The sequence below is a fragment of the Biomphalaria glabrata genome, chromosome 2 (assembly GCF_947242115.1).
Source record: "Biomphalaria glabrata chromosome 2, xgBioGlab47.1, whole genome shotgun sequence".
In the NCBI taxonomy this organism is placed as follows: domain Eukaryota; kingdom Metazoa; phylum Mollusca; class Gastropoda; family Planorbidae; genus Biomphalaria; species Biomphalaria glabrata.
Genome location: NC_074712.1, coordinates 62,836,554 through 62,863,359, shown reverse-complemented (window position 1 = coordinate 62,863,359; position 26,806 = coordinate 62,836,554). Strand labels below are relative to the sequence as shown.

The 26,806-nt window shown below is 37.7% G+C and overlaps 1 protein-coding gene across 3 annotated transcripts in view; it reads left to right on the top strand.

Moving 5' to 3' along the window:
• LOC106068980 (NXPE family member 3-like) overlaps window positions 1–26,806 on the top strand; it is a 43,761-nt gene that overhangs the window by 13,806 nt on the left and 3,149 nt on the right. Inside the window, exons 2-13 of one of the 3 annotated variants that reach the window (XM_056021845.1) lie at window positions 38–106; window positions 894–1,000; window positions 3,929–4,010; window positions 8,152–8,289; window positions 10,072–10,313; window positions 13,070–13,254; window positions 14,588–14,770; window positions 16,642–16,733; window positions 18,617–18,666; window positions 19,671–19,855; window positions 21,508–21,597; window positions 24,414–24,506. In XM_056021845.1, the coding sequence (XP_055877820.1) occupies window positions 38–106; window positions 894–1,000; window positions 3,929–4,010; window positions 8,152–8,289; window positions 10,072–10,313; window positions 13,070–13,254; window positions 14,588–14,770; window positions 16,642–16,733; window positions 18,617–18,666; window positions 19,671–19,855; window positions 21,508–21,597; window positions 24,414–24,506 (1,516 nt within the window). Of the gene's footprint in view, window positions 1–37; window positions 107–893; window positions 1,001–3,928; window positions 4,011–8,151; window positions 8,290–10,052; window positions 10,314–13,069; window positions 13,255–14,587; window positions 14,837–16,641; window positions 16,734–18,616; window positions 18,667–19,670; window positions 19,856–21,507; window positions 21,598–24,413; window positions 24,507–26,806 lie in introns of those variants that run through there. The other 2 variants (XM_056021844.1, XM_056021846.1) reach the window with 2 other exon arrangements.

Sequence of the window (26,806 nt, the reverse complement as noted above, 5' to 3'; positions counted from 1 at the left end):
TTAAAGTATATATTTTGTTTTTTTCTTATTCTTTCAGTTTCTTAGACCGAAGAAAGTCTTATGGTTTGATTGTGGCTGCATTCGTCCTGGCGTTTATCATGCTAAGGTAATTTGTCAGTCAGCTATTTGACAACTTGAAGTGATTGCCGTGTGTGTGCGTGCGTGCGCGCGTGTGTGTACATTTAATATTTTTAGGACTACAATATCAGTCACTTGCGAACCACACACAGCACGCACACACATATGAAGATTTACTGCTGCAGTCCCCCTGGGAAGGTACTGGGCGATGTCCGGGAGGTGGGGGGGGGGTTGTCTGGGAAGGTTTGATTCGTGTTAGGGCAAAGAAATTGTGAACGTAATGTCTACAGCAGATTTTTGATTAAATTAATAAATTTTTACTAGATCTATCTTAACTGTGAATAGTCCTTGTTTTTAATGACCTAACTGTATACATTTAGCTCTCGTGATACGAAGGGAGAATAACCCTTGAGGGATTTACTGGCATGACATGGCCTAAATTGTGCCGATGTGCCAAAAACCGAAAATACAAATACTGCTGCAGTCATGAACAACTCTATAGAAAATACAACCGACACACATATTGGCGATTCCCGCTGGACCTAAGTTAAAACACAGGATGTTTGGGCCACGAGACCATCGTAAATTTGATCCGAAAGTGACAAACAAACTTACGATTTTCGTCTGATACCGTAAGACAATTTACTAAATAATGTTTACATATAGTTTGAATTATAGTTACAGTTATAGTTAGTTACATTTGAATATAATAAAAACATTACATTTCTATTTAGTATTAAACCTTAGATTGTAACTTTGCTTGTGTGCGCCTTAAAACTCTACTTTGATCTGGTGCTTTTTTTTGGTATTGTCAGGTACTTGGAGCTCATCGAGTTCCCTGCTCAGAACTTCACTGCATTGTTTGTTTTCAACAACAACTTTCTGGGGCAACAGAAAGAGGAGACACCAGTCTTGTACAACTGTAGGTTGGTTTACTTAATGTCTACAGCTGTAAGCTGGTCCACCCATTGTGTCTAACTAGAGTTTGGTTTACTTGTATTGAAATGCAGGAAGACGTACTTCCTGAAGGGTCTCGAAAACAGTGGGGCGCTTCCCCGTCGGGGCGACTTGACCTGTACATTTTTTCCTCAAAGATGAATGGTGCGTTCTGATTACAAGAAAACACTTTGGTTACTTATTTATTTATTTTTGGACATGCGCTATTTTTAACAAGACAAAAAGTGTGGTGAAGACGCCAGGAGAAAATTTTCTGAAACTCATGGGCAGAAAAATGAGTGGCGCCGTTGCTCCGTTCCGACCCCGGAGAGTTTACATCTGAAAGTAACATTGTTAGTTTACTTACTGAGTACAAGTGACGTTGTACTAACACTTACTATATAAAACTGCAGATTTGTTTGTTTATGGTGAAGGAAGGAATTCAGCACTTCTATAAAATTAAATGTTTACAGTACTGTAGTGCTTCCCTCATTCTTATATACCTCGGAGTCCTGAACCTTATATACCCCGGAGTCCTGAACCTTATATACCTCGGAGTCCTGAACCTTATATACCTCGGAGTCCTGAACCTTATATACATCGGAGTCCTGAACCTTATATACCTCGGAGTCCTGAACCTTATATACCTCGGAGTCCTGAACCTTATATACATCGGAGTCCTGAACCTTATATACCTCGGAGTCCTGAACCTTATATACATCGGAGTCCTGAACCTTATATACCTCGGAGTCCTGAACCTTATATACCTCGGAGTCCTGAACCTTATATACCTCGGAGTCCTGATCCTGATATACCTCGGAGTCCTGAACCTGATATACCTCGGAGTCCTGAACCTTATATACCTCGGAGTCCTGAACCTTATATACATCGGAGTCCTGAACGTGATATACCTCGGAGTCCTGAACCTGATATACATCGGAGTCCTGAACCTTATATACCTCGGAGTCCTGAACCTTATATACATCGGAGTCCTGAACCTGATATACATCGGAGTCCTGAACCTGATATACATCGGAGTCCTGAACCTGATATACATCGGAGTCCTGAACCTTATATTCTCGTCACATCCAAAAGCTGAACTCCTTCCACCCACGCTGTCTAAGAAAGATTCACAAGGCGCAATGATTTGAACTTATAGTTGTGATCCTGCAGCTGTCACAGACGAACAGTGTCTATGCTACCGCAAAATGACCCCAACTACGACGGGCTGGACATTTAGTCCGTATGCCTGAAAATAGTCTCGCCAAATGACTTTTTTATAGAGAGCTGAGTACTGAAAAGCGCTCTCAAGTGAGGTCAGTACAGGCGTGTCAACTCCTTATTGAGTGACATTTACCTGTGTATGTTAACTTAAGTAAAGATGTCTAGTTCTACTTGAACTGGTGGACTACTTTTTATCGCGTATGTCTACTTCATTCAGCACAGCACAACAAATATTATTAGTAATCAATGGAGTTCTCTGATCAGCAGATACATTTATTACACCGTAAAATAAGATATACATTAAACTGGCAAATCCAGCCATAAAAAGAAACGTATTATATTACACAAGTCTTATGAAATATTCTAAGCACACAATTGATATTAAATCACTGAATCAACTACGTTAGACATCTTTATCGCTCAAGAACCTGGCGACTACTGCCTGACCATGTGATTAACAGCCCACAATAATTCAAATGTGAATGCTTGTCTCTCAAGTGAAAGACAAATATAGCATGTACTTCGCGCTTCCCACTTAATGCATTCACGATAGCTATAAATAATGATGTGACAAAGTGATATAAAGACACTCTCAAGAAGGACCTCAAAGTCTCTGTAAATGACATCCACGACTGGGAAACACAAAGATCTTGATCGCAGCTCGTGACGTGAAGCCCTGAATGTCGATACGAGAAAAAAGGGAATCAGCCTAGAGTCTGATCACGTGCTTTAGATTTGTTTTTGGGGGCGTGAGCGATAACTTGATAATAATAATAATAATAATTACGAGAAGCATATCCTGAAACTCAATGTTGTCGACAAATGCCGAAAATGTGGAAATGTGGGCGAGTCGATTGAACATATTATGGCAGGATGTCCAGCCCTATCAGAATCAGCCTACCTAGGTCGCCATAACCAAGTTGCAAAGTTAATACACCAGCACCTGGCTTTGACGTACAAATTGATCGGTAAGGACACTCCTCCTTATTATAAATACTCTCCGCAAGAGGTTCTCGAGTCTACTGAACATCTGCTGTACTGGGATAGGCCTATTCTGACCGACAAAACGGTAGATTTCAATCGCCCGGATCTGCTGTTCATCGATAAAAAAGAAAAAACCGCTACCATTATCGATATCGCCGTATCACTGTCTCATAATTTAAGAAAAACTGAGATAGAAAAACAAAGAAAATATGGGAACCTAGGCTTGGAGATTAAGCGTCTATGGAAATTGTCCAAAATAACAATATACCACATTGTTATATCAACCGAGGGGATAATAACTGACCTCACAGACACCTTCAAGGCCCATAACACTCCTAGGAACATCTTCGTTGCCTGTCAGAGGGCGGTACTGCTGCAGACCTGCCACATCACCAGAAAATTCCTCAGTGGAAACTGTTAAAGGGACTACGATGAATTTTGTTTCTCTTTAGCGAAACTCGACCCTGGCAGCGCCAGAGAATGACTACTCGTTCATTTCTAACATAATAATAATAATAATCTTTATTGTCCGTATGGAAATGTGTCTTACAATTTGTGCATAACACCAAACAAAAAAACATTATAACTATAAGAAACCAAAGTGTACATTCACACCAGACGCACTCATAATTAACATGTGACAAAGTTTATACCAGATTGTTCTGATATATATTTAATTACTGTTCCGTCTATTTATTTACAAAAGCTACACAAAATGAAACTGTCCAGTGGCCATCAATGCAAGCTACAGCATTAACAGTCGATGAGGTTCAATCTAAAATCAACCGGTAATGTCTTGTTTCGTTAACTTTGTAGTCAAATAGTTGGACCTTTTGCTTCAGTTAAAAACGTGCTATATAAAAGTTGTACTTTTTTTTACAAATCTATTTTTCAGCTTGCAAACTCTCATCAGCAAAACCTGGTGCACACATATCTCGAAAACGTCTCTAACGATTTTTCTAGAAATTAGTTTATCTTTAGGAAAAGAATTACTAGCTAAAGGGGAAAACTCTGGATTGACCCTTATTTTTTTTCAAATTCATAATATATATGTATAAGGTTTGTCTTCGAGTCCAACAAAAAGTAATGGAGAATGCAGTATTTCCTGTGACTATGCAGCCCCATATTTTGCCACATCCAGCGCAGGCTTAACCATTGTCCGCTGGTGGTCCATTTAGATTTTCTTTTCGCCGTCTGCGTCTGTCCCCAGCAGCGGATTTTCTTTAGTCTCAAATGTGTATCCCGCGGCCTTTGTGAGTGACCTCCAGCTGTTTCAAATTATAATCTTGTTTAACATAACATTTGGTCTGGGGGTCAAGGCATTCTATATATTGATCAGACATACGTTCCCGCATGTATTCATTAAAGTAAAGTTCCCCTTTCAGACCCTGCTAAATATAAGGGACGGCTGAGTGGTAAAGCACCAGATTAGACACACATATCTACACGATATTTTCCAATATTGCAGAAGTTATTTACCTTATTCAATATCAAACAAAATAATTAATTACCACTATATGGTTTCCTTCAGTCGCGAAGCTACTTCGGAAGACCTCATGTGGATGAATGCTGCCTGGACATTAGCTGTGGTCGTAACGATGTCACCCCCCACAGCAGTCCCCCCCCTCTTCCTGCAGTTTATGTAGCCAAAGGAACCGCAAGTGCCGGTATAGTCTCACCTTGATCCTCGAATGGGGAAAAAAGCATGTACACTTATCTAAGAAGACCAAACCCTACATATTAGTAAATACTCAAGGGTTAATTCCCCTTGTTGGTATTAAACAAAATAATTAATTATCAGTAATAAATTTAATATATTTTTTTGTTAATTTCATTATTGTCTTGTGCAAGTTTTAAGTTAAGCTGAGAATGAGTGTTGGAGAAATAACGTGTACAAACTTCTTTACCAGACGGACAGAGTGAATTTATATAAGCTTTGTAATAAATAAAAATACTTTGCAGATAAAAAGCAATGCTTATATTGCATATTAAATACTTATAATTGTATTAATTAGTTTGGATCAGTCGTGTGATTAAAATTGCAAATAGATCTAGGCTATCAACAATAAATCTGTGCAAATTAGAAATATTTTAACACCAATTGTTTGTGTATAGCCCAATTTCACGTTTTTTTTAGCTTTCTCAATGCGCTATGATCCTATCACTGGACCAGTTGGGAAATGGTGGTGGGAAAGGGGGGGGGGTATTTGGTCAATGTTATCTTGTTTGCATTGAAACAACGACGTATTTGCTCATGGGTTACGCCTAATCAAAGGGGACTAATTCAACTTCATCTGTCGAGTACGATTACTTCCGATTTCTGTACAAACTTTTTTTTACCACACAGACAAACCAAAAAAAATTCAATACCAATAGTAAATTAACTTATTGATTAGATTTTTTTTTATTGATTCTTGTGTTTTCATGTAAAAGAAAAAAAAATTTGCAAACTTTCAGCTTGATCCGAGACTAAATGTGGGAGAAATAACGTGTACAAACTTTTTTGACAAGACTGACTGACAAGAGTGGATAACTTGATATAAGCTTTCTAAAAATGAAAATGATTTATCCAGCCTCATTCACCCACCAGCCAGAAAAAAAAAGTCCTAGTGACGCCCATGGAAAAATCTACTCAGAGAAAAGAAAACTCTAGTTTGATGATATAGAATCAGACTTAAAAACATTAAAAGACCGTAGTCTAGACTAGAATGCTGGATCTGGTTAGAGATTTATTATTGATGTATCTATTTAAGATAAGATAAGATAATTTTATTGAACCTATCAAATTGAAATTCAGTTTGTCTACAATTGACAATATCAGCGTAACTACTGTACAATAACAGTATAGATGAAAAATTCGAACAACATTCACAAAATAAACACATACACACTCATAACCAGCGCTTTATGAATAAGACTTCTATGTACTTCTCGATGACGACAGATGATCTTGTAACACTCTGACCGAAAGTGGGATAAAGGAGTTTTTAAATCTTTCTGTTTTAGTCCTAATGGAAAGGAGACGACCACTTCGTTTATATCTGATGTAACAGTGGTTTAAAGGGTGCAGGTTGTGCTTAAGAATCGAGAGTGTTTTGGAAAGACATCTTTCATGAAAAAGCTCTTCAAGAGATGGTAGCTGTGTTCGAGTGATATGTGATGCTTTTTAATTAGTCTATTTAGTCTAAGTCTTTGTGTCAGTGAAGTATTAGCATACCAGCAGGTGAATGAGATAAAGTATGATATTATTTACTAATAAATAGTATAAGTATTATATACATATGTAAATAATCACAAAATAATTCTAGCTGTCCTGTTACATTTTATACATCCTTAGGGATAGAAGACTTACAAGTAAAGTAGCAATTATACATAAAACATTAAATCATAATCTTCAAATACAAAATTAAACCTAATAAATTACCCAGAAAGACACAAAAATAAAAGCACATTCCCTGTTCCATATGATGGGACAAATTAGTACCAATGGTCCTTCTTCCCTAGCACTATTAGAGCATGGAATGGGTTGCCTGAGTCAGCCAGGAAAACCAGTGACTTGACAGAATTTAAGTCATTGGTTAACATGCATGACTATATTGACATATGTAGTTTACCCGCGTTGTGGTGGAATGAGTCCGCCGATCTGTCCGTTTGCACTTCCCGATGGGGACGATGGCCTGCGACTCCTAGGGGTAAAGTCTTAGAGCCACAACGTGGTAAATATTTTGTTGGTATTATACAGGCACATAGACAGGCATAAGCAAAACGCAAAGGTTAATGATTTTGTGGAAGAACAAATATTTAATAAAGAATAACTTAAGAAGAAATACAATCAGCGAGTAAAGGGGGGGGGGGTTGTACAGAATGATTTAGGATTTTATGATAACTTTTAAGATAATATCATCACTGGGATGTCGCTCATAAAACTCGAGTATGGTTTGCTTATTCAGCTGTCTCTCACTTATCTGTATCGAAGATTATTCTTCGGGGTGGGGTGAGATGAGGCTCCGTTGTGCTGACAGCCAGTTGCTGGTGCCCTGCGAGTGGGCTGGCACTAGTGTGATGAATATGAGGATGCCACGCGGTGGGCTTACTCCTGTGGTAGGTGCAGACCGCTCCTGGGACTTCAGCCTGGAATGCCTTCAGTTCTGGTCGAGGGTGATGAGTGACTCACCCTCAACGGGAATGCGTGGAGAGCTGCTGAAGCCTACCTTCAGGCAACAAAACACGCCAGCCCTGGTGTAGGAGGCCATGAAATGAGACATGAGAGAAGCCTGAATTATTAAACCATACATGCTGGTTGGCGAGGGGCGCATCCTTGATAGGAGCGTCTCCCTCAGACTAACTAAGATACATATTAACGACATTTCACTAGGTCTAATAATAATCGCTGTACAAACAATATAATAATAATATTACGAATACACGTATAAATGGACAAGGGAGGGAAACAGGGGGACCATATTACAGGGTTATAGCCCCTGTGACCTTATTGGCCACCAGGTAAACAAGTCTACGGTCGCTCGTGACCAGAGGACCATGACAAGAAAAGGGGAAGGGGGGCTAGAGAGGGGACATGCCTAATGGAGGCCGACCGGCCGAAAATAACGGGGTAGACACGCGAGACTGATTCTCGGGCCTAAGGATGCATAGTAACAGCACAGTACATGCATAGCAAAAAGGAGCATAATTATATGTATACATATGTGTGCACATATTCACTCTGTTTATATAAAACAAATTAAAGTTTATAAAACCAAAATTTAAGATAATTTAATTAGGTCAGATGAACGATTGTATCGTCAGTTAGGAGAGAAAGAGTTAATGTACGTCTGTAATTTATTAAATATATTCTAATGGTGACATCGCAAATACAGACTCCACCTAATTATGACTTATCATGTTGTCTATATTTTTTTTTTTGCACAGAATTAAGTCGCAGACAATTAAAGGCAATAGTAAATGTACATCAGTACACAATGACCTGTACCTGGCCTGGAGGTCGTCGTCCAACCAGTCAGTGGATACCAGAGCGGACGATTTTAACAAATTTAATTTTGCGTCAAGGTAAACTTATTTACTAGATAACTAGGCTATTTTATCCACACCTAGAATATATTATAAATTTATTCTACAAATAGGTCTACATTAAAATGTCATGTGTTTGCAGGAAATGCACATGTTTTAAAAATAAACCCCTACTCATAGTTTTAACTAGAAGCGGGTTGTGACATCAAAACCCCCTTGATTACGCAAGCTTAACTCTTTCCCTCCGTAATTATTTTTTTTTATTATTTTTTTTTATACCTTTAAGGGACGAATGATAAAAATAGTAAAAAATAAATTATATATATAGGTAACCACAGTGTATTGCAATAAGTAATAAAAACTTTATGTAAGAAAAAAATTCCGCTTCAGAGAAGTGAACTCTCTACCTTTGATAGGTAAAGCCAACGTTCTTCGCCACTGCCACACGTCAATCAAGATCAATGTAAATCGAGGTTATTGACACGTACTTTGAATTAACTCTTTCTCTCCGTAATTATTTACCACATTCTGGTGGAATCAACGCTGGTATCGTCAGTTAGGAGAGAAAGAGTTAAATTTCTTTCTGAAAGAGAAATCTGCAATTTTTATTTCAGTAGTTTTGTAAATATTGATATAAAATGTTGAACTTAATAGGAATGAAAACATTTTATTTTAAATCAATAATTTAAAAAAAAATTTAGGGTAAAAATATTTTTTTGTATTTATTGTAATAAAATTTAGATTAGATATCTGGAATGTAGTACATTTCAATTGTAAACCAATATTACTTTTAATATTTTATTTACATTAATAGAAAAAAATGCACACCACCAATTATCATTACATATTATAAAGTATTCGTTTGAAAAGCATATCAAATGTAACGAATTCAAAAAAATTATATTGAATTTCGGGATTTGTAAGACGCCGTAGACATTAACGAACTCTAACGGGGAAAGCTAAGGCGGTCGGTCATTGTGTACTCGTTAACAAGAGGTCGGTGTCAAAATCTGCCCGAGCCCCTCTATACAATCCGGCCCACAAAATGTTTGCCATTTGACTGCCTTAGATTATGTTGGTAGACTTTAAATTGCAAAAGATCCTCTCTTAAAATAATTTACTGGCATTCATGCGACCCTCTCGGTGGCCCCACATGCCCAATTAGGTACCGGCCCACCGGGTATTTGCCCGAATGCCCATATAGTCTGCCCCTGCAAGTAATCCTGTCTCTAATCTCTTCGCTTGTGATGTGGTATTCAAATGTAATACCTAGGATCCTCCTGCCGCATCTCAATTCCATTGCTAGGAACCCAGCATGCATTGGCTACTATACTAAATCACCCAGCATGCATTGGCTACTATACTAAATCACCCAGCATGCATTGGCTACTATACTAAATCACCCAGCATGCATTGGCTACTATACTAAATCACCCAGCATGCATTGGCTACTATACCAAATCACCCAGCATGCATTGGCTACTATGCTAAATCACCCAGCATGCATTGGCTACTATGCTAATTCACCCAGCATGCATTGGCTACTATACTAATTCTCCCAGCATGCATTGGCTACTATACTAAATCACCCAGCATGCATTGGCTACTATACTAAATCACCCAGCATGCATTGGCTACTATACTAAATCACCCAGCATGCATTGGCTACTATACTAAATCACCCAGCATGCATTGGCTACTATGCTAAATCACCCAGCATGCATTGGCTACTATGCTAAATCACCCAGCATGCATTGGCTACTATACTAGATCATGACTAGTTTTCTTCGTTAATATTTCAGTGTTTACTAAATTCCGCAGTTGCGGCGCTTTGTATAATGACGAGCTTGTGAAGCCGTTGCCATGGTCACAGCTAGTATCACTTTGGGAACAAGAGTACCTGTCATCGCCACATGTAAACGACTCCCTAGACATTGCATCAGCCAGTACTTCAACCATAGAACTTATCACCCCTGTTGGAATCAATGGCTCTTTGGTCATGGGGTCAGAGGTCAAGTTCAAAATCACTCTGTTTAACGTCCGGAAAGAGCCTCGGATTCAAGGTGGGCTTAGAAGAAAGTGTTGTTGTTTTTTTTTTTTTTGTTATTTTTATTAGACCGTTTTGTAGAAATTTTTAAAAAATTACTAAATTTATTAACATGGCTAGAGCCAGGACCGAATTTAAGGAAGAGCAGGCGGGGCCTTAGTCTTGGGCATCCACAAAAAGGGGTCTCCACGAAAGGGACTTTTAAAGTAGCAAAATTTAAACGATTTTATCGACTTTACCTTTTCCCCCTTTTTTTTCACGCTTTCTTCAGCAATAATACCTTAAATCTTACGATTGACGACCATTGCGGCAGAGGCTTTTCCAATTTTTACAAAGCTTATATCAACTCACTCTGTCCGTCTAGTCCAGGGGTTCTCAACCTGTGGGTGGCGACCTGTAAATGAACGTTGAATATTAGAGACTGATTGAATGGTGTAATACTGGGTTCTTACTTCCTGAAGTACTCTAGACACGTGACGAGACAAACACTATACGACTGACTCAAGTCCGTTCAGCAGACAACATGAAGTTTATTTACAACATAATAATAATATACTGCACTCCTTGTTAGTGCTACAAGTCAAGAAATAATAATCCTATCCGCATAACAGCGGTATCAAAAGTATCAATCACGTCCGCATCTCAGCGGGTAACAATAAGAGCAATTACTACAAGTGACACTGGAGCTTCAACTATAGATATCCATTGAAATACGAATAATACCTTAATATCCAATAAGCACATTATGAAATCAACTCTCAAATATCATTAATCAACAATGACTAGTCCATCGACTTTCATGCTATATGCATACATATCCACCAGTCCAGGAGGGAACGTCCAACCTTCCTGTACCGGGAGCAAGACCTTACTGACTTGACTTGACTTGACTCAAAGTCAACTTTGTTCACTCTACTTCCTGTTTTCTACATCATGAATTTCACGTGTCTTTTAAACTCTTAACATGACGTGAACTTAAGATCATGCAATGTCAACTAAGACTGTGACACGACCCCCCCCTGTCATGTATCAGTTTTAGAACCCCTGTAATATTTGGTGACTAGTAGTCACTTAACTATTCCGTGCGGTCAGCACGAGATTTTGTTTGGTCGGATACTGACCACGAGGTGAACACCTCAGTTGTTCTTAGACTCTCAGAGCGAGAGGAGTGCTATGGGTATTTTTTGACAGCAGAGTTATGTATTAGTATTGAAGTTATTATAATTGATTTGAGTTCAGAACTTATTTCCTTGGATGTAATTTGTGTGATGGCTGAAGTCGCCAATATCTTTTGTGATTTATTTTATATATAATAAAATTCATGTCTGATACCATAGTGTCTATTAATAATTCTAAATGTTGTGGTTGGAGAGTTCAGTATGTTAGTGTTCTCATGCACCTGCAAATCTAGTGCGTGTGAGAAAGTATTTAGTTAAGAACATTATAGTAGTACCAGAAGAGGTATCTACAACACTCAGAGACATTCACGTCATCACGCCTACAACAAGAACCAGGCTGTGACACCCCCTTGGGGGTCGATTGACGATTTGCCAGGGGTCGCCTAAGACCATCAAAAATTGTTATTGCCTATTCTTCTATTGCTGTATGTGTGTGTGTGTGTGAGGTGGGGTCGCGGCAGAGTGGGAGATTGTAAAAAGGGGTCGCCGTGCTTAAAAGGTTGAGAACCGCTGGTTTAGTCAAATGTTTGCACACGTTATTTCTCCCACACCCAATCTCGGATTGATCCGAAATTTTGCACAATTATTTCCTTTACATGACAACACAAGAATCAATTTAAAAAAAAAATTGAAGACTTCAAACGATGTTTATTTACATGTTTACATAATGGGGGTGGTCGTCATGTCTGTTAATCCGTGTTGCGTAGCAGTCCCTTCACTATTTTCAAGCCCTAGTCGTATTCTCTATTTAAGTACCACTATTTAAGTACCACTGCAACGTCATTCGTCTGACTACGTCATTCGTCTGACTACGTCATTCGTCTGTCTACGTCACTACTTTTTACTGTCACTAAATACAACGCACTAGATATTAATTTACAACCTAACATACTCTCTAAACTAACTTTGGTAACTCTATGTTATGTGATGTGTTCGAGAGTAGGTTAGTACTATTAAAGTCTAACAATAATCTTAAGAGGCCAATCCTTGTTACACAGCTGCGGTCAGGGGTTGAGCATCTGCAATCACTTAGGTCACTTTATAGATATTGTTGCGTTCTTCTCTATCAGGCCTTCTGCAAACACTGCTAAACACAACACAGCACATCTAACACAAGAACTTGACAACCAGAGCTTCAATAAACAAGGTGGCGGTTTTATTTACAATTACATGAAAAGCCAATACAACACAATTGGCCACATCAAGTTCAAATGCTTTCTTGTACAATAGAACTGCCAACTAAACACTGCAAGTCTTTCTCTTGTCTACTTCTAGACTCGTACAGCTACAATTTCAAGGACTCACTTTGTAGCACACAGTCCTTACTGCTTGCTGTCCTGGACTCTACTATCTATTGTTACATACTGTCGGTAGTCCGTGAAGGCTCTCAATCACATGACCACAACATGGGTCATATTTGCGTGAACTAGCAGTACTGTCCCTTGTTCAACAGCCCTTGACCTGTGTGATTGCCCTGAGTCGTGTGTATCAGTAGGCCGCACACACATTAACCCTTTTAGTCCGCCACTGGAGTTACAACAATATATATATATATAAAGCTGCATACTGTTTGTTTTTGTACATGAGTGAGCAGGAGGGGACTTAATCAACGTCTGGTTGGTCAGTGATGCTCCCAAAGCGTCCATCGCGGCTGACGTACTGGACCACAGAAACGGCACATACACTGCCATCACGGTGCTCCCATGGTGTGGCAAGGTGAAGGTTATGGCGGCAATAGCTCACCAGCGAGAAAAGTTCCGACTTATGTTTTATATACAGGTTAGTGACCTTATATATATACAGGTTAGTGACCTTTTTATATACAGGTTAGTGACCTTTTTATATACAGGTTAGTGACCTGACACATCCTGCACTAAATACATCAAATTATTAAATTCCTCACACTAAGCATCTTTCACTAAATACATCACATTAAAAACTTCACTCTAAGTACCTAACATATGTACTTAACACCCAGACTAAGCACCTCACACTAAACACAGTTTGCTTAATGTCCCACACTAAACATCTTAAACTAAACACCTCAAACTTAACGCCTTACACTAAACATCATAAAATAAACACCTCATACTTAACGCCTTACACTAAACATCTTAAACTAAACACCTCATACTTAACGCCTTACACTAAACACCTTAAACTAAACACCTCATACTTAATGCCTTACACTAAACATCTTATACTAAACACCTCATACTTAACGCCTTACACTAAACATCTTAAACTAAACACCTCCATACTTAACGCCTTACACTAAACATCTTAAACTAAACACCTCCATACTTAACGCCTTACACTAAACATCTTAAAATAAACACCTCCATACTTAACGCCTTCCACTAAACATCATAAACTAAACACCTCCATACTTAACACCTTACACTAAACACCTTAAACTAAACACCTCCATACTTAACGCCTTACACTAAACATCTTAAACTAAACACCTCATACTTAATGCCTTACACTAAACATCTTATACTAAACACCTCATACTTAACGCCTTACACTAAACATCTTAAACTAAACACCTCCATACTTAACGCCTTACACTAAACATCTTAAACTAAACACCTCCATACTTAACGCCTTACACTAAACATCTTAAAATAAACACCTCCATACTTAACGCCTTCCACTAAACATCATAAACTAAACACCTCCATACTTAACACCTTACACTAAACACCTTAAACTAAACACCTCCATACTTAACGCCTTACACTAAACATCTTAAACTAAACACCTCCATACTTAACGCCTTACACTAAACATCTTAAACTAAACATCTAATACTTAACGCCTTGCACTAAACATCTTAAACTAAACACCTCCATACTTAACACCTTACACTAAACATCTTAAACTAAACACCTCCATATTTAACGCCTTACACTAAGCATCTTAAACTAAACACGTCATACTTAACGCCTTACACTAAACATCTTAAACTAAACACCTCATACTTAACGCTTTACACTAAACATCTCATACTAAACACCATTCGTTTAAACACCTCACTTGCTTATTCTTATGTGTCTTCACTATCCAGTACTGACTACTGACTGTTGCATTCGTATCTCACTGTCAGAGAGTCTTCAAGACCACATACTGGTTCGCTGGGAACTTCCACAGCCCCAACGCCTCTGAGTACACGCCCTGTCTTCCCCACCCCTACATACCTGGACATGCAGGCAATGACGTGTGCAACTTGACGGCCATGCTTGGGTCACCTTACTTCTGTGGACGCCCAATCAAAACAGAGTTTCTCAATGTAAGTGTTTTGTGCTTGTTTAAAGAACGTCGCCTGAACCACGTGGCCAAAGTGATTGACCAATCGGTAATAAGGATTTGTTTTTGCCCCCTATTCGGCGCTCATATCACTCACTTTGTATATTGTTTGTATGTTGTTTGTATGTTGCTTGTATGTTGCTTGAATGTTGTTTGTATGTTGTTTGTATGTTGTTTGTATGTTGCTTGTATGTTTCTGGTATGTTGTTTGTATGTTGTTTGTATGTTGCTTGTATGTTTCTTGTATGTTTCTTGTATTTTTTTGCAATTTTTTTTTTATCATTCTTGTATGTTCATTTCTATAACATCCAATGTAAAGTTCTATACCATTCAATGTAAAGTTCTATAACATTCAATGTCAAGTTCTATAACATCCAATGTCAAGTTCTATAACATTCAATATAAAGTTCTATAACATCCAATGTAAAGTTCTATAACATTCAATGTAAAATTTTATAACATCCAATGTAAAGTTTTATAACATCCAATGTAAAGTTCTATAACATCCAATGTAAAGTTTTATAACATCCAATGTAAAGTTCTATAACATTCAATGTAAAGTTATATAACATCCAATGTAAAGTTCTATAACATCCAATGTAAAGATCTATAACATCCAATGTAAAGTTCTATAACATCCAATGTAAAGTTCTATAACATCCAATGTAAAGTTATATAACATTCAATGTAAAGATCTATAACATTTAATGTAAAGTTATATAACATTCAATGTAAAGTTCTATAACATTCAATGTAAAGTTCTATAACATTCAATGTAAAGTTCTATAACATTCAATGTAAAGTTTTATAACATCCAATGTAAAGTTCTATAACATTCAATGTAAAGCTCTATAACATTCAATGTAAAGCTCTATAACATTCAATGTAAAGTTCTATAACATTCAATGTAAAGTTCTATAACATTCAATGTAAAGTTCTATAACATTCAATGTAAAGTTCTATAACATTCAATGTAAAGTTATATAACATTCAATGTAAAGATCTATAACATTTAATGTAAAGTTATATAACATTCAATGTAAAGTTCTATAACATTCAATGTAAAGTTCTATAACATTCAATGTAAAGTTCTATAACATCCAATGTAAAGTTTTATAGCATCCAATGTAAAGTTCTATAACATTCAATGTAAAGTTTTATAGCATCCAATGTAAAGTTCTATAACATTCAATGTAAAGTTCTATAACATTCAATGTAAAGTTCTATAACATTCAATTTAACGTTTTATGACATTCAATGTAAAATTCTATAACATCCAATGTAAAGTTCTATAACATCCAATGTAAAGTTCTATAACATTCAATGTAAAATTTTATAACATCCAATTTAAAGTTCTATAACATCCAATGTAAAGTTCTATAACATCCAATGTAAAGTTTTATAACATCCAATGTAAAGTTCTATAACATCCAATGTAAAGTTCTATAACATCCAATGTAAAGTTCTATAACATCCAATGTAAAGTTCTATAACATTCAATGTAAAGTTCTATAACATTCAATGTAAAGTTCTATAACATCTAATGTGAAATTCTATAACATCCAGTGTAAAGTTCTATAACATTCAATATAAAGTTCTATAACATTCAATGTAAAGTTCTATAACATTCAATGTAAAGTTCTATAACATCCAATGTGAAATTCTATAACATCCAGTGTAAAGTTCTATAACATTCAATATATAGTTCTATATCATCCAGTGTAAAGTTCTATAACATCTAATGTAAAGTTCTGTAACATCCAATGTAAAGTTCTATAGAATCCGAAGCATCCATTGTAAATCTATACCTTTCTGTACTAAATATTAATTATCATGTAATTGTATTAATTTCAGTGCTCAGACTTCATCTCCACGAAGAGATTGAATGACTTCAGTAATTTAGCTTTATCAGAAACTGAAACTTGGTTACTCCACACACCGAGAGAGTAAGAATTGCTTTGTCTTCTGATTTGAATAAAATGATTGGGTGAACAGACCTACTTGCGAGCTATTTTACAGCCACGTATTTTGGTTTAAATCATTTTTATTTTTAGAGCTACAAATCTGAGATCTGTTTCTTTTAAATTAGGAAATGTTAGACTTACTTCAATCATTCTTGTCCAAGTAGCTAACACTTGTTTCTGTTTAGGTTGATTATAATTAGGAGCCAGGGGCTCAGCTAGGAATTTTCCATCGTTTGGGGGCCTGGGGGGGGGGATCGACCTCTTTGGGGGCCCCTGCATTTTGCGTAATATTTAATGAAAAAAAAATCATTAGGGGGCACCACTCAAGTGGGGGCCCAGGGGGATTTTTTAATTCTCCTCCCCCACCCTAGCTACGCCACTGTCAAGGGCAGTTTTTTTTTCATTCCTTTAATTTAAATTTTTCACAAACATTTTGCTTTCTCCGGAGTCAATAAAATTAATTTATGCATTATCTGATGATGTGTGTTTATTCGAGATATGGGCTGCCGTCCATTGTATGGATCTTAAAAGCTAACTAAACATTTGAAACCCGAGTAGACAACTTTTTCTAGCTTCTGATCTTTTTAAAATTATTTCTACATTATTTTCTTTCACATTTCAACATCTTATTATCATCATCATCTGTCCCGTGACTTTCGTCATAGGGGGCGCTGTGACAGTTCACGTCACCAAATCCCTCCACATTTCCTGGTCAGCAGCTGTTCTTAGCAGGATAGCAAGAGGGAGGTCGGTCCACTCTATGACGTTGTCCAGCCAGCTTTTCTTAAGGCAAACGTTTTGTTTCTTGCTCCCACCACTGTACCTTAAAGATGGACTTTTGACCGTGAGTCTCACAATATGACCAAACCAGATCAGCTTTCGTCTCTTTTCAGTAGTAAGGAGAAAGAATCACCTCCCTTTATCCGGCCACAGAGTCTGTATGTAGATGGCGTTAATCATTAGCCTTCTTTATCGGTAGCTTTTATTCACAAAGGTTTGAATTCTTCCTTCAGCGTCAGAGTTCAGTGTCCAACATCCACAACCATAAAGGAGTACATCTAGACCTGTTTCTATAAGACTAGAGTCTGAACACAGAAACTCTATTTCATAAAAAAAAAAAACAAGGTTACAAAAGACAGTTTGTGTGGAAACACAAACTCAAAATCGGCCCCCGAAGTGGTCCACCCAGGCGGGCTTTGATCTCATTTTTTTTAAATAGTTTAAAAAAATGAAGTTTACAAGAAACTATTCTTTTTAAATTAGGTCTAACTTGTAATGCATACTAATTAGATTTTTCTAAAAAAAAAAAAACTGCTTGCATAACTGATTTAAAAAACTAGATTTTTCGCTTTCAGAAAAAAAAAAAGTAACCGTTGCATCAGAACTTTGAATGGTCTAAAATATTGTGATGTCCGATTTTCAATATCTTTTCTAGTTTACGAGATCTAAACGGGACGGACGGACAGATATTTCGCACAAAACTAATAGCGTCTTTTCCCCTTTCGGGGGCCGCTAAAAACATTATGGCTTTTGTACTTTATACATTTGGGTGTGTGTGTGTGTGCGTGTTTATTGTTTTGTATGTATTTGTTTTATATCTAATCAATATTCTCCCTTTAAACTTTTCATTCCAAATTTAAAACGTCATCTTTTTTATTTTATTTGTATTTCTTTAACTCTCGATTGAAGAGCTGCACAACATTATTATAGGCCTACTATGTCACAGACCATTAGTGTTTGTGCGTTACCATGACAACATCACGTCCTTTGCCACACTGATACAAAAGAGCTCTACTGGGGCAATGTTCTTAACAGTTTATTGAACATCTAAATTTGTAGGGAACTTTTTTGTTTGTTTATTTCAGGAAACGACCATTCTTTATCTCAAATAATATCTCCATAACAGTTGTTCCAGGTAAGTTCATAGACCAGTCAGATCAATACAAGACACATTGATAATCTAATAAAAATGTTATCGAGATATCTGAATTGATAAAAAAAATATGTAACAATATATGTCTAAGTGTTATCTAGATCGACCACCGGTGGACAATGGTTATGCGTACGCTAGTTGTGGCAAAATATGTAGGTCACAGCTGGGGCTGCGTAGCCACAGGAAGTACTGCATTCCTCGTTAATCTTCGGACTCTTATTATTATTATCTAAGTGTTAACATCCATACAACAATAAATCTTTTGTTTTTTTAAGTTGCATTCTTATCTTATCTTATAAATTACAGAGTGGAAGATAATTTCTTCATATGCTTTCATGTGTCGATCTAGTCATGCATGTTAATCAATGTATTAGGCTCTGCCCAAGTCGTTGGTTTTCATGGCTGATTCAAGCAACCCATTCCATTCTCCTAATTCAAAAAAAAAAAGAAGATATTTTCATCCTATACGCATTTCATGTGTCAATCTAGTCATGCGTGATTCAAGCAACCCATTCCATGCTCGAATGGCACTAGGGAAGAAGGAGCACTTGTACAAAGTTGTTCTTGCGTATGGAATAAGAAATGTGCCTCTATCTTTGTGTCTTTCTGAATATTTCATTAGGTTTTGTTTTTCTACTTGTAAGTTCTCGTTCAGTGTTTTATGTATTATAGCTACTTTACTTTTTATTCTTCTGTCCTGAAGTGTCTCTTAAGTTTAGTGATTTTAATAATGGTGTTAATCTAATCAAATTAGAATATTCGTTTGTTATAAATCTCACTGCTCTATTTTTGTATTTGTTCTAGTTTTTTTTTTTTAGTGTTTTCTTAAGTTGAAGGATCCTAGTTCTTAGGTCTTAGCAATGCATCTGTACATCATTGTGTAAACTGATCAGTTTAAAACAAGACCAAGTTTAAACCAAGACCAAGTTTAAACCAAGTTTAAACCAAGACCAAGTTTAAACCAAGACTCTAAATATATTCCGCAGCTCAAGCCTCCAACGAAACTGTTTTGAGTTTTTCTAGGTTGAAGTGCAACGAAAGAAAGTTGTCTCTTTCATTTAAGGACAATAATTCGTTTGGGTTTTTCTATCTCGGAGAATGGCGACCTTTGACCTGTGACCTACCCAAATTGAACTCGTCTCAGCTGAGAGAATGTCTAGCAGACACAAAGGTCAGAATTTAAAAAGTGAATTTAAAAGGTCTAGGTCACTCAAACATTTGTGTAGAAAATGTTGATCTTCGTGTGGAATATGTTAATCTTTGTGGTAAATATTGACAAGACGTGTGGAAAGGTCATGTGGACAAGAAATCTATACAAGATATTTCACAAGACATCTAGAAAAGATATGTGACAAGACATGTGGACAAGACATGTGAACAAGACATCTAGACAAGATATTTTACAAGACATGTGGACAAGACATCTACACAAGATATTTGACAAGACATGTAGACAAGACATCTAGACAAGATATTTGACAAGACATCTAGACAAGATATTTGACAAGACATGTGGATAAGACATCTAGACAAAATATTTGACAAGACCTGTGGACAAGACATCTAGACAAGATATTTGACAAGACATGTGGACAATAAAAGTTAGACTTGTGGACGATGCCCAATGGACAAGAAATATGGACAATACATTGGACAAAACGTGTGGACAGCAGACACAAAGGTCAGAATTTAAAAAGTGAATTTAAAAGGTCTAGGTCACTCAAACATTTGTGTAGAAAATGTTGATCTTCGTGTGGAATATGTTAATCTTTGTGGTAAATATTGACAAGACGTGTGGAAAGGTCATGTGGACAAGAAATCTATACAAGATATTTCACAAGACATCTAGAAAAGATATGTGACAAGACATGTGGACAAGACATGTGAACAAGACATCTAGACAAGATATTTTACAAGACATGTGGACAAGACATCTACACAAGATATTTGACAAGACATGTAGACAAGACATCTAGACAAGATATTTGACAAGACATCTAGACAAGATATTTGACAAGACATGTGGATAAGACATCTAGACAAAATATTTGACAAGACCTGTGGACAAGACATCTAGACAAGATATTTGACAAGACATGTGGACAATAAAAGTTAGACTTGTGGACGATGCCCAATGGACAAGAAATATGGACAATACATTGGACAAAACGTGTGGACAAGATATTGGACAAGACACTGGACAAGACACTGGAAAAGACATTGGACAAAACGTGTGGACAAGACATTGGACAAGACACTGGACAAGACATTGGACAAGACATTGTACAAGACATTGGACAAAACGTGTGGACAAGACATTGGACATGACATTGGACAAAACGTGTGGACAAGACATTGGACAAGACATTGGACAAGACATTGGACAAGACATTGGACTAGAAATTAGACAAGACACTGGACAAGACACTGGACAAGACATTGGACAAGACATTGGACAAGACATTGGACAAAACGTGTGGACAAGACATCTAGACAAGATATTTGACAAGACATCTAGACAAGACATCTAGACAAGATATTTGACAAGACATGTGGACAACACACGTGGACAAGACATTGGACAAGACATTGGACAAGACATTGGACACTGAAAAGAGTCGGATGGTGTGTTACCAATGTGACGTACAGTGAACCCAAATAATTATTGTATACAAAATGTTGCTGGTAGGGCAGTAGGTTTTCAAACTCTCATGCAAGGGTTTCCGACTTACAGTGATTTCAGAAATACATATTGGGGTGAAAATATATACTGTATCTGGCCATTAAATTAATTTAATTAAAAAAAAAACAATTTTTACACAGGTCATTTTTTTAGGAGATTCCAACTCCAGAGCTCAGTATGACATTTTATCTGGACTAGTTGGATGTCAGGAAAAAATGAAAAGAAACTCTGTAAGTATTTTTTAAAAGTTTTGCCAGCGCGTTTTATAATAAATTACAGTCTCTGCGTACATTAGAACATGTCTCCTTTCCATACCTTAGATTAGAACACATAAATTAAATTGAAAAAATAAATAAATTGCTGAAAGACACAAAGATAAAGGCATATTTCCTGGTCCCATATGCTAGGACAAATGTGTACAAATGCTCCTTCTTCCCTAGAGCATGGAACGGGTTGCCTGAGCTAGCCAGGAAAACCTGTGACTTGGCAGAATTTAAGTCATTGGTTAATATGCATGACTAAATGCATGACGTAATCATCTTCTTTTTTGAAGTAACGTCTGTATTTTATAAGATAAGATAAGAAGATACTTTTATGCTTATAGCGTGCTCAGAGCACTGTGGTCCAATCTCATTTGTGGACCATGAGGGGTATTTGGGAGAATGGTTTCCGTGCTGCCTTTAGGCGCATCCAGTTGACGACTAAGCAAGGGTAGTCACTTTTTAAGAGTGTATAGCATTGACTAGTTGTTTCATAAAAAAAAAATCAGATGACGCTTAGGAATCAATTCTTTGTTGCGAGTCTAAGAAAACATGCTACAAATAGATACCTAGTTATAAACAATGCTCTTCTCTTCAAAGGGGAGTAATTATGATTAGGGAAGGTGGGGCATACCGCTTGTTGGAGTGTAATCACTTACCACATTTAATTAATGGAAGACAAATCTTAAATAGTAATGAACAGAGTTAAAGTGGGACGTATTATTGTAAGTATCTAAAACTTAAGTTTTTTTTGTGTTTTTTTTTTTTGTAAAATATTTGACATATTTCGGATGTTCCTTCAGAGTTGAAGATAGTTTACTTCCTAGTCCAAACCTCCCGCAGGACGACGGGGGCTGGAGGAGGGTAGGGTCTGAACCCTCGACCGTCGATAAATTTGAACGACCAGGCAGCCATCTAAAGGGTATTGTCTTTACTTTATTACAATTCCTCTATTCAAGTCACAACCTCATGGAGGAAACTGGTTGGGACATTGACTCGATCATCGAAAACGGCTCTAACGATTTTCATAAAAATGTAACAGTTGATGTATATCGATGAGAAAATAATTACAAGCTCGCAGTGGCGTAGCTAGGAATTCGCCATCATTTGGGGGCCCGGAGGACTTGACCTCTTTGGAGGCCCCTGCAGTTTGCTTGATATTTAAATTTAATTGCAAGAAACACTCATTTGGGAGCCCCCCATCAAGTGTGGGCCGGGGGGGGGATTTTTCAAATTCTCCCCCTCCCTCCCCCCCAACCTAGCTACGCCTCTGCTAGCTCGTTGGTCACACTTTGAAATTTCTAGTTTGTTATAATTTTTTTTTTAAATAAATGAGAAATATATTTTACTTTGTTCGGAGAACTTGGTCTAGAATGTCTAGAATTAGACCCAACATCGGTTTTGAAAGGACTATCGCGTTCTTAAAAGGACCATCTTGTTCGGGAATTTCCGAATATAAGGCTCAAGTGATTTAAGAGTTTAATAAACTAATGTTCAGACGTGACATTGTATTCTAAATCTAGATCTAAGTGCTTATCATTGGAATATTATTATTATAGCTTTTTTATAGCGCTACTTTCATGCTTATAGCATGCTCAGAGCGCTTTTTGGTCCAATCTCATTTGTGGACCGGGGAAGGGGGGGGGGGGAGGGGGTATCTAGGAGTTGGTTTTCCGTGCTGCCTTTAGGCGCTCAGTAAACACAACTCTGCCCTAGTCGGGTGTCGAACCTCGAGCCCCCTTCTAGGTAGCCAAGCCAAGCCAAGTTCAAGCGTACTTAGCCTCTCGACCACGCTTTATAAAGTGTAAGCAGATCTATTCATTCGCTTACCAGGATTCTTTCTCTCGGGTGTCCGGGGGGGGGGGGGTGGAGAGGTGAGGTAGAAAAAAGTACCGTTAATTTTTTTGGTATTTAACACTCATTAAGTTTTAAGAGAAAAATAATCGCTCTATAAGTAGTATAAAGGAGGTATTGTCTTTTTTTTTTAAAAAGTATTTTAAAAATTTTTACTCGCTATGTGTATAGCCCGGATCTCAAACAAGGAAATCCTATGCCGAACTGGGAGTCGAACACTTTGTGAGGTTGTGACTGAGCGTCGCATGAGGTTTGCGGGACATGTTCTACGTCAAAATGAATTACGCACACCAAGAGTTGCGATAACATGGAAGCCAAAACGAGGAAAGCGCAAACAGGGACGTCCTCGTATTACCTGGCGACACACCTTCTTGGAGGACCTCAGAACAGTGGACACCAGGTGGGAGGAGGCTTCAGACATTGCCAGTGACAGATCATTATGGAGACAGCTTGCCGCCCAATGCGCCGAACGGCGCGGGAGGACCTAAGTCTAAGTGTATAGCGTGTGCACCTCTGTACGCGACGTTAAGGCGCTGCCATTTTGGCGACGTAGTCGTCTTGATGATGCCGTTATGACGCCTGGATGTTTTGGCGTGAGGAGTTATGTCATGTCGATGACATGTAGTGAACAAATAATGGCATAAAAAACTATAATTCAAAGTTTTACCGGGGAAAAGTTTAGACATAAAAATGTAATAATAAAAAAAATAATAAAAAAATCTATTAATTTTTCGAAAGATACAATTCTTTAATTTACATTATGTGTCTACATAAATAGCGCCAAAACCTCAGCGCGAAAACGACAGCGACAAAACGACAGCGCCAAAACGACCTGGTTCGTGTGCACCTTCCTGTATAACAACTGTATGAATTCACATGCGTCTATTAAAGCTTGCGATGTTAATTTACTTATGTTCGTCTGTCTGTTCCAGGGTGTCTGGCACGCTCCATTGCTTTGTGAGAGCGAGAACAACAGCATATCAATCTCATACCTACCTCACAGTTTTCCTTTCTTCGGATCAACGGTTAGTTGGATGTTCTTACAGGGCCCGCCTTAGGCGTGGACAAACTAGGCAGCCGCCTACATGGCGGCCTCGCATAGCACTAATAACAATTTAGGGAATAAATAGCGAATACGCCAGATTTTTTATAAAATTGCTTAACTTTCTCTCCTAATCGACGATACCATCGTTGATTTGACCTCATTAAATTAAATTAATATTTTTTTTTTTAACTTGGCTTTGTGTCATATAAAAGAGCATGCATTTCCCTTTAATTCTATACCAAATACCACATTTTCTGATAACAAACAACAAAGCTATTGCAGCCCAATCATAACAAGGGTAGTGAAGTAGTAATGAGCAAATACAAGAATCCCCTTCAATACGTGGAACACTAATTACGGTGAGAAAGAGTTAATATTATTTTTTTTTCGCAGCTTTTTTATTTTTAATTATTCTATTTCATTTGGAGCAAACACATTCGCTTCGCCTGAGGCCTCAATTTATCTAAGGCCGGCCCTGCTGGTTCTTGACTTACGTCTTTATGAGTATGTTTCTATCTCCACTAAAAAGTTGGTTAGTCGGTCAAGCAAGATTCGTGCAAAAAAAAAATATATATAAATCGGCCACCTGCGGACAACGGTTATGTCTGCGCTGAATGTGGCAAAATATGTAGGTCGCAGCTGGGGCTGCGTAGACACGGTAAATACTGCAACCGTCACTCGAGGGTGACAATCCTTATTATATTTCTAGCTGTATTATTAGTGTGTTCATATATGTGTCATTGGCGTGTATTCGGGTAGCCGTGTGTTCATATCTGTGTCATTGGCGTGTATTCGGGTAGCCGTGTGTTCATATCTGTGTCATATGCGTGTATTCGGGTAGCCGTGTGCTCATATCTGTGTCATAGGCGTGTATTCGGGTAGCCGTGTGTTCATATCTGTGTCATAGGCGTGTATTCGGGTAGCCGTGTGCTCATATCTGTGTCATAGGCGTGTATTCGGGTAGCCGTGTGTTCATATCAGTGTCATAGGCGTGTATTCGGGTAGCCGTGTGTTCATATCTGTGTCATAGGCGTGTATTCGGGTAGCCGTGTGCTCATATCTGTGTCATAGGCGTGTATTCGGGTAGCCGTGCGCTCATATCTGTGTCATAGGCGTGTATTCGGGTAGCCGTGTGTTCATATATGTGTCATAGGCGTGTATTTGGGTAGCCGTGTGTTCATATCTGTGTGCTGTGTTTGGTTGTATCCGTGTTATTGTTTGGTTGACCCTGCAGTTTGTCCATGAGCTGTTTAATATTTTTGGTTTTTCCTTAAACTTGTGTAAACCGTTTTAAAGTGTGGCTTGACTTCAACAGCAACTTTTTTTTTTCCCAACTGTCAGAGGTAGGAACTAGTTCACAGCGGTTCTCAACCTTTTTAGCTCCGAGACCCCTATTTCAATTGTCCAGTAGGCGGCGACCCCCAACCATAATTTTTTTTTTTTCGTTCAGTGGCTTAGGTAAATGTGATTTCGCTAAAGCTAAATTTTTCTCCAAGGCGTGATTAGATCTTCTCCATAGAAATGTTTCATCCCGCAATGGCGTTACGACGCATTTGATGGACAGTGATTTCGGTTGTTGAAAAAGTATTCTGCAACAACGAAGATTTGGTCCGCAGCAAATATTTTCGAATAACTGTTAAGGCCCCCGTGCGGTGTTGATTCTTGGCAATATGTCTAGTGTAGGCTTCCGCACGGTGTTATCTTGACAATATATGTCTAGTGTAGATCTGACTGGAAGTAACGCTGAACTCAACTAATTCAGTAACACCGGTGAAAGGCTGAAACAATCAAATATGTAGTCGACGCTGATATGTTGTTCTATAAAGATATTTAATACTCAAGAAGGGAATCGTCTGATGTCAGCTATGTCCGTAAATCACGTTGTTAAGGCCTCCGTGCGGTGTTGATTCTTGGCAATATGTCTAGTGTAGATCTGACTGGAAGTAACGCTGAACTCAACTGCTTCAATAACACCTGCGAAAGGCCGAAACAATCAAATATGTAGTCGACGCTGATATGTTGTTCTATAAAGATGTTTAATACTCAAGAAGGGAATCGTCTAATGTCAGCTATGTCCGTAAATCTGTATTTATTCTATTGTACTCAAGTCTACTACTCTACAAGGAGCGTCTTCCTTTTAGCGTCACCCAGAGCGTTCTTGTTTTTTAACCAACTTTACGTCATCGTCGCTAAGTAAAACTTTCACCCTATTCCCGAAACAAATAACTAATTCCTAATCATGTCATAACAAACAATTATATTTAAAAAAAAGAAAGAAAG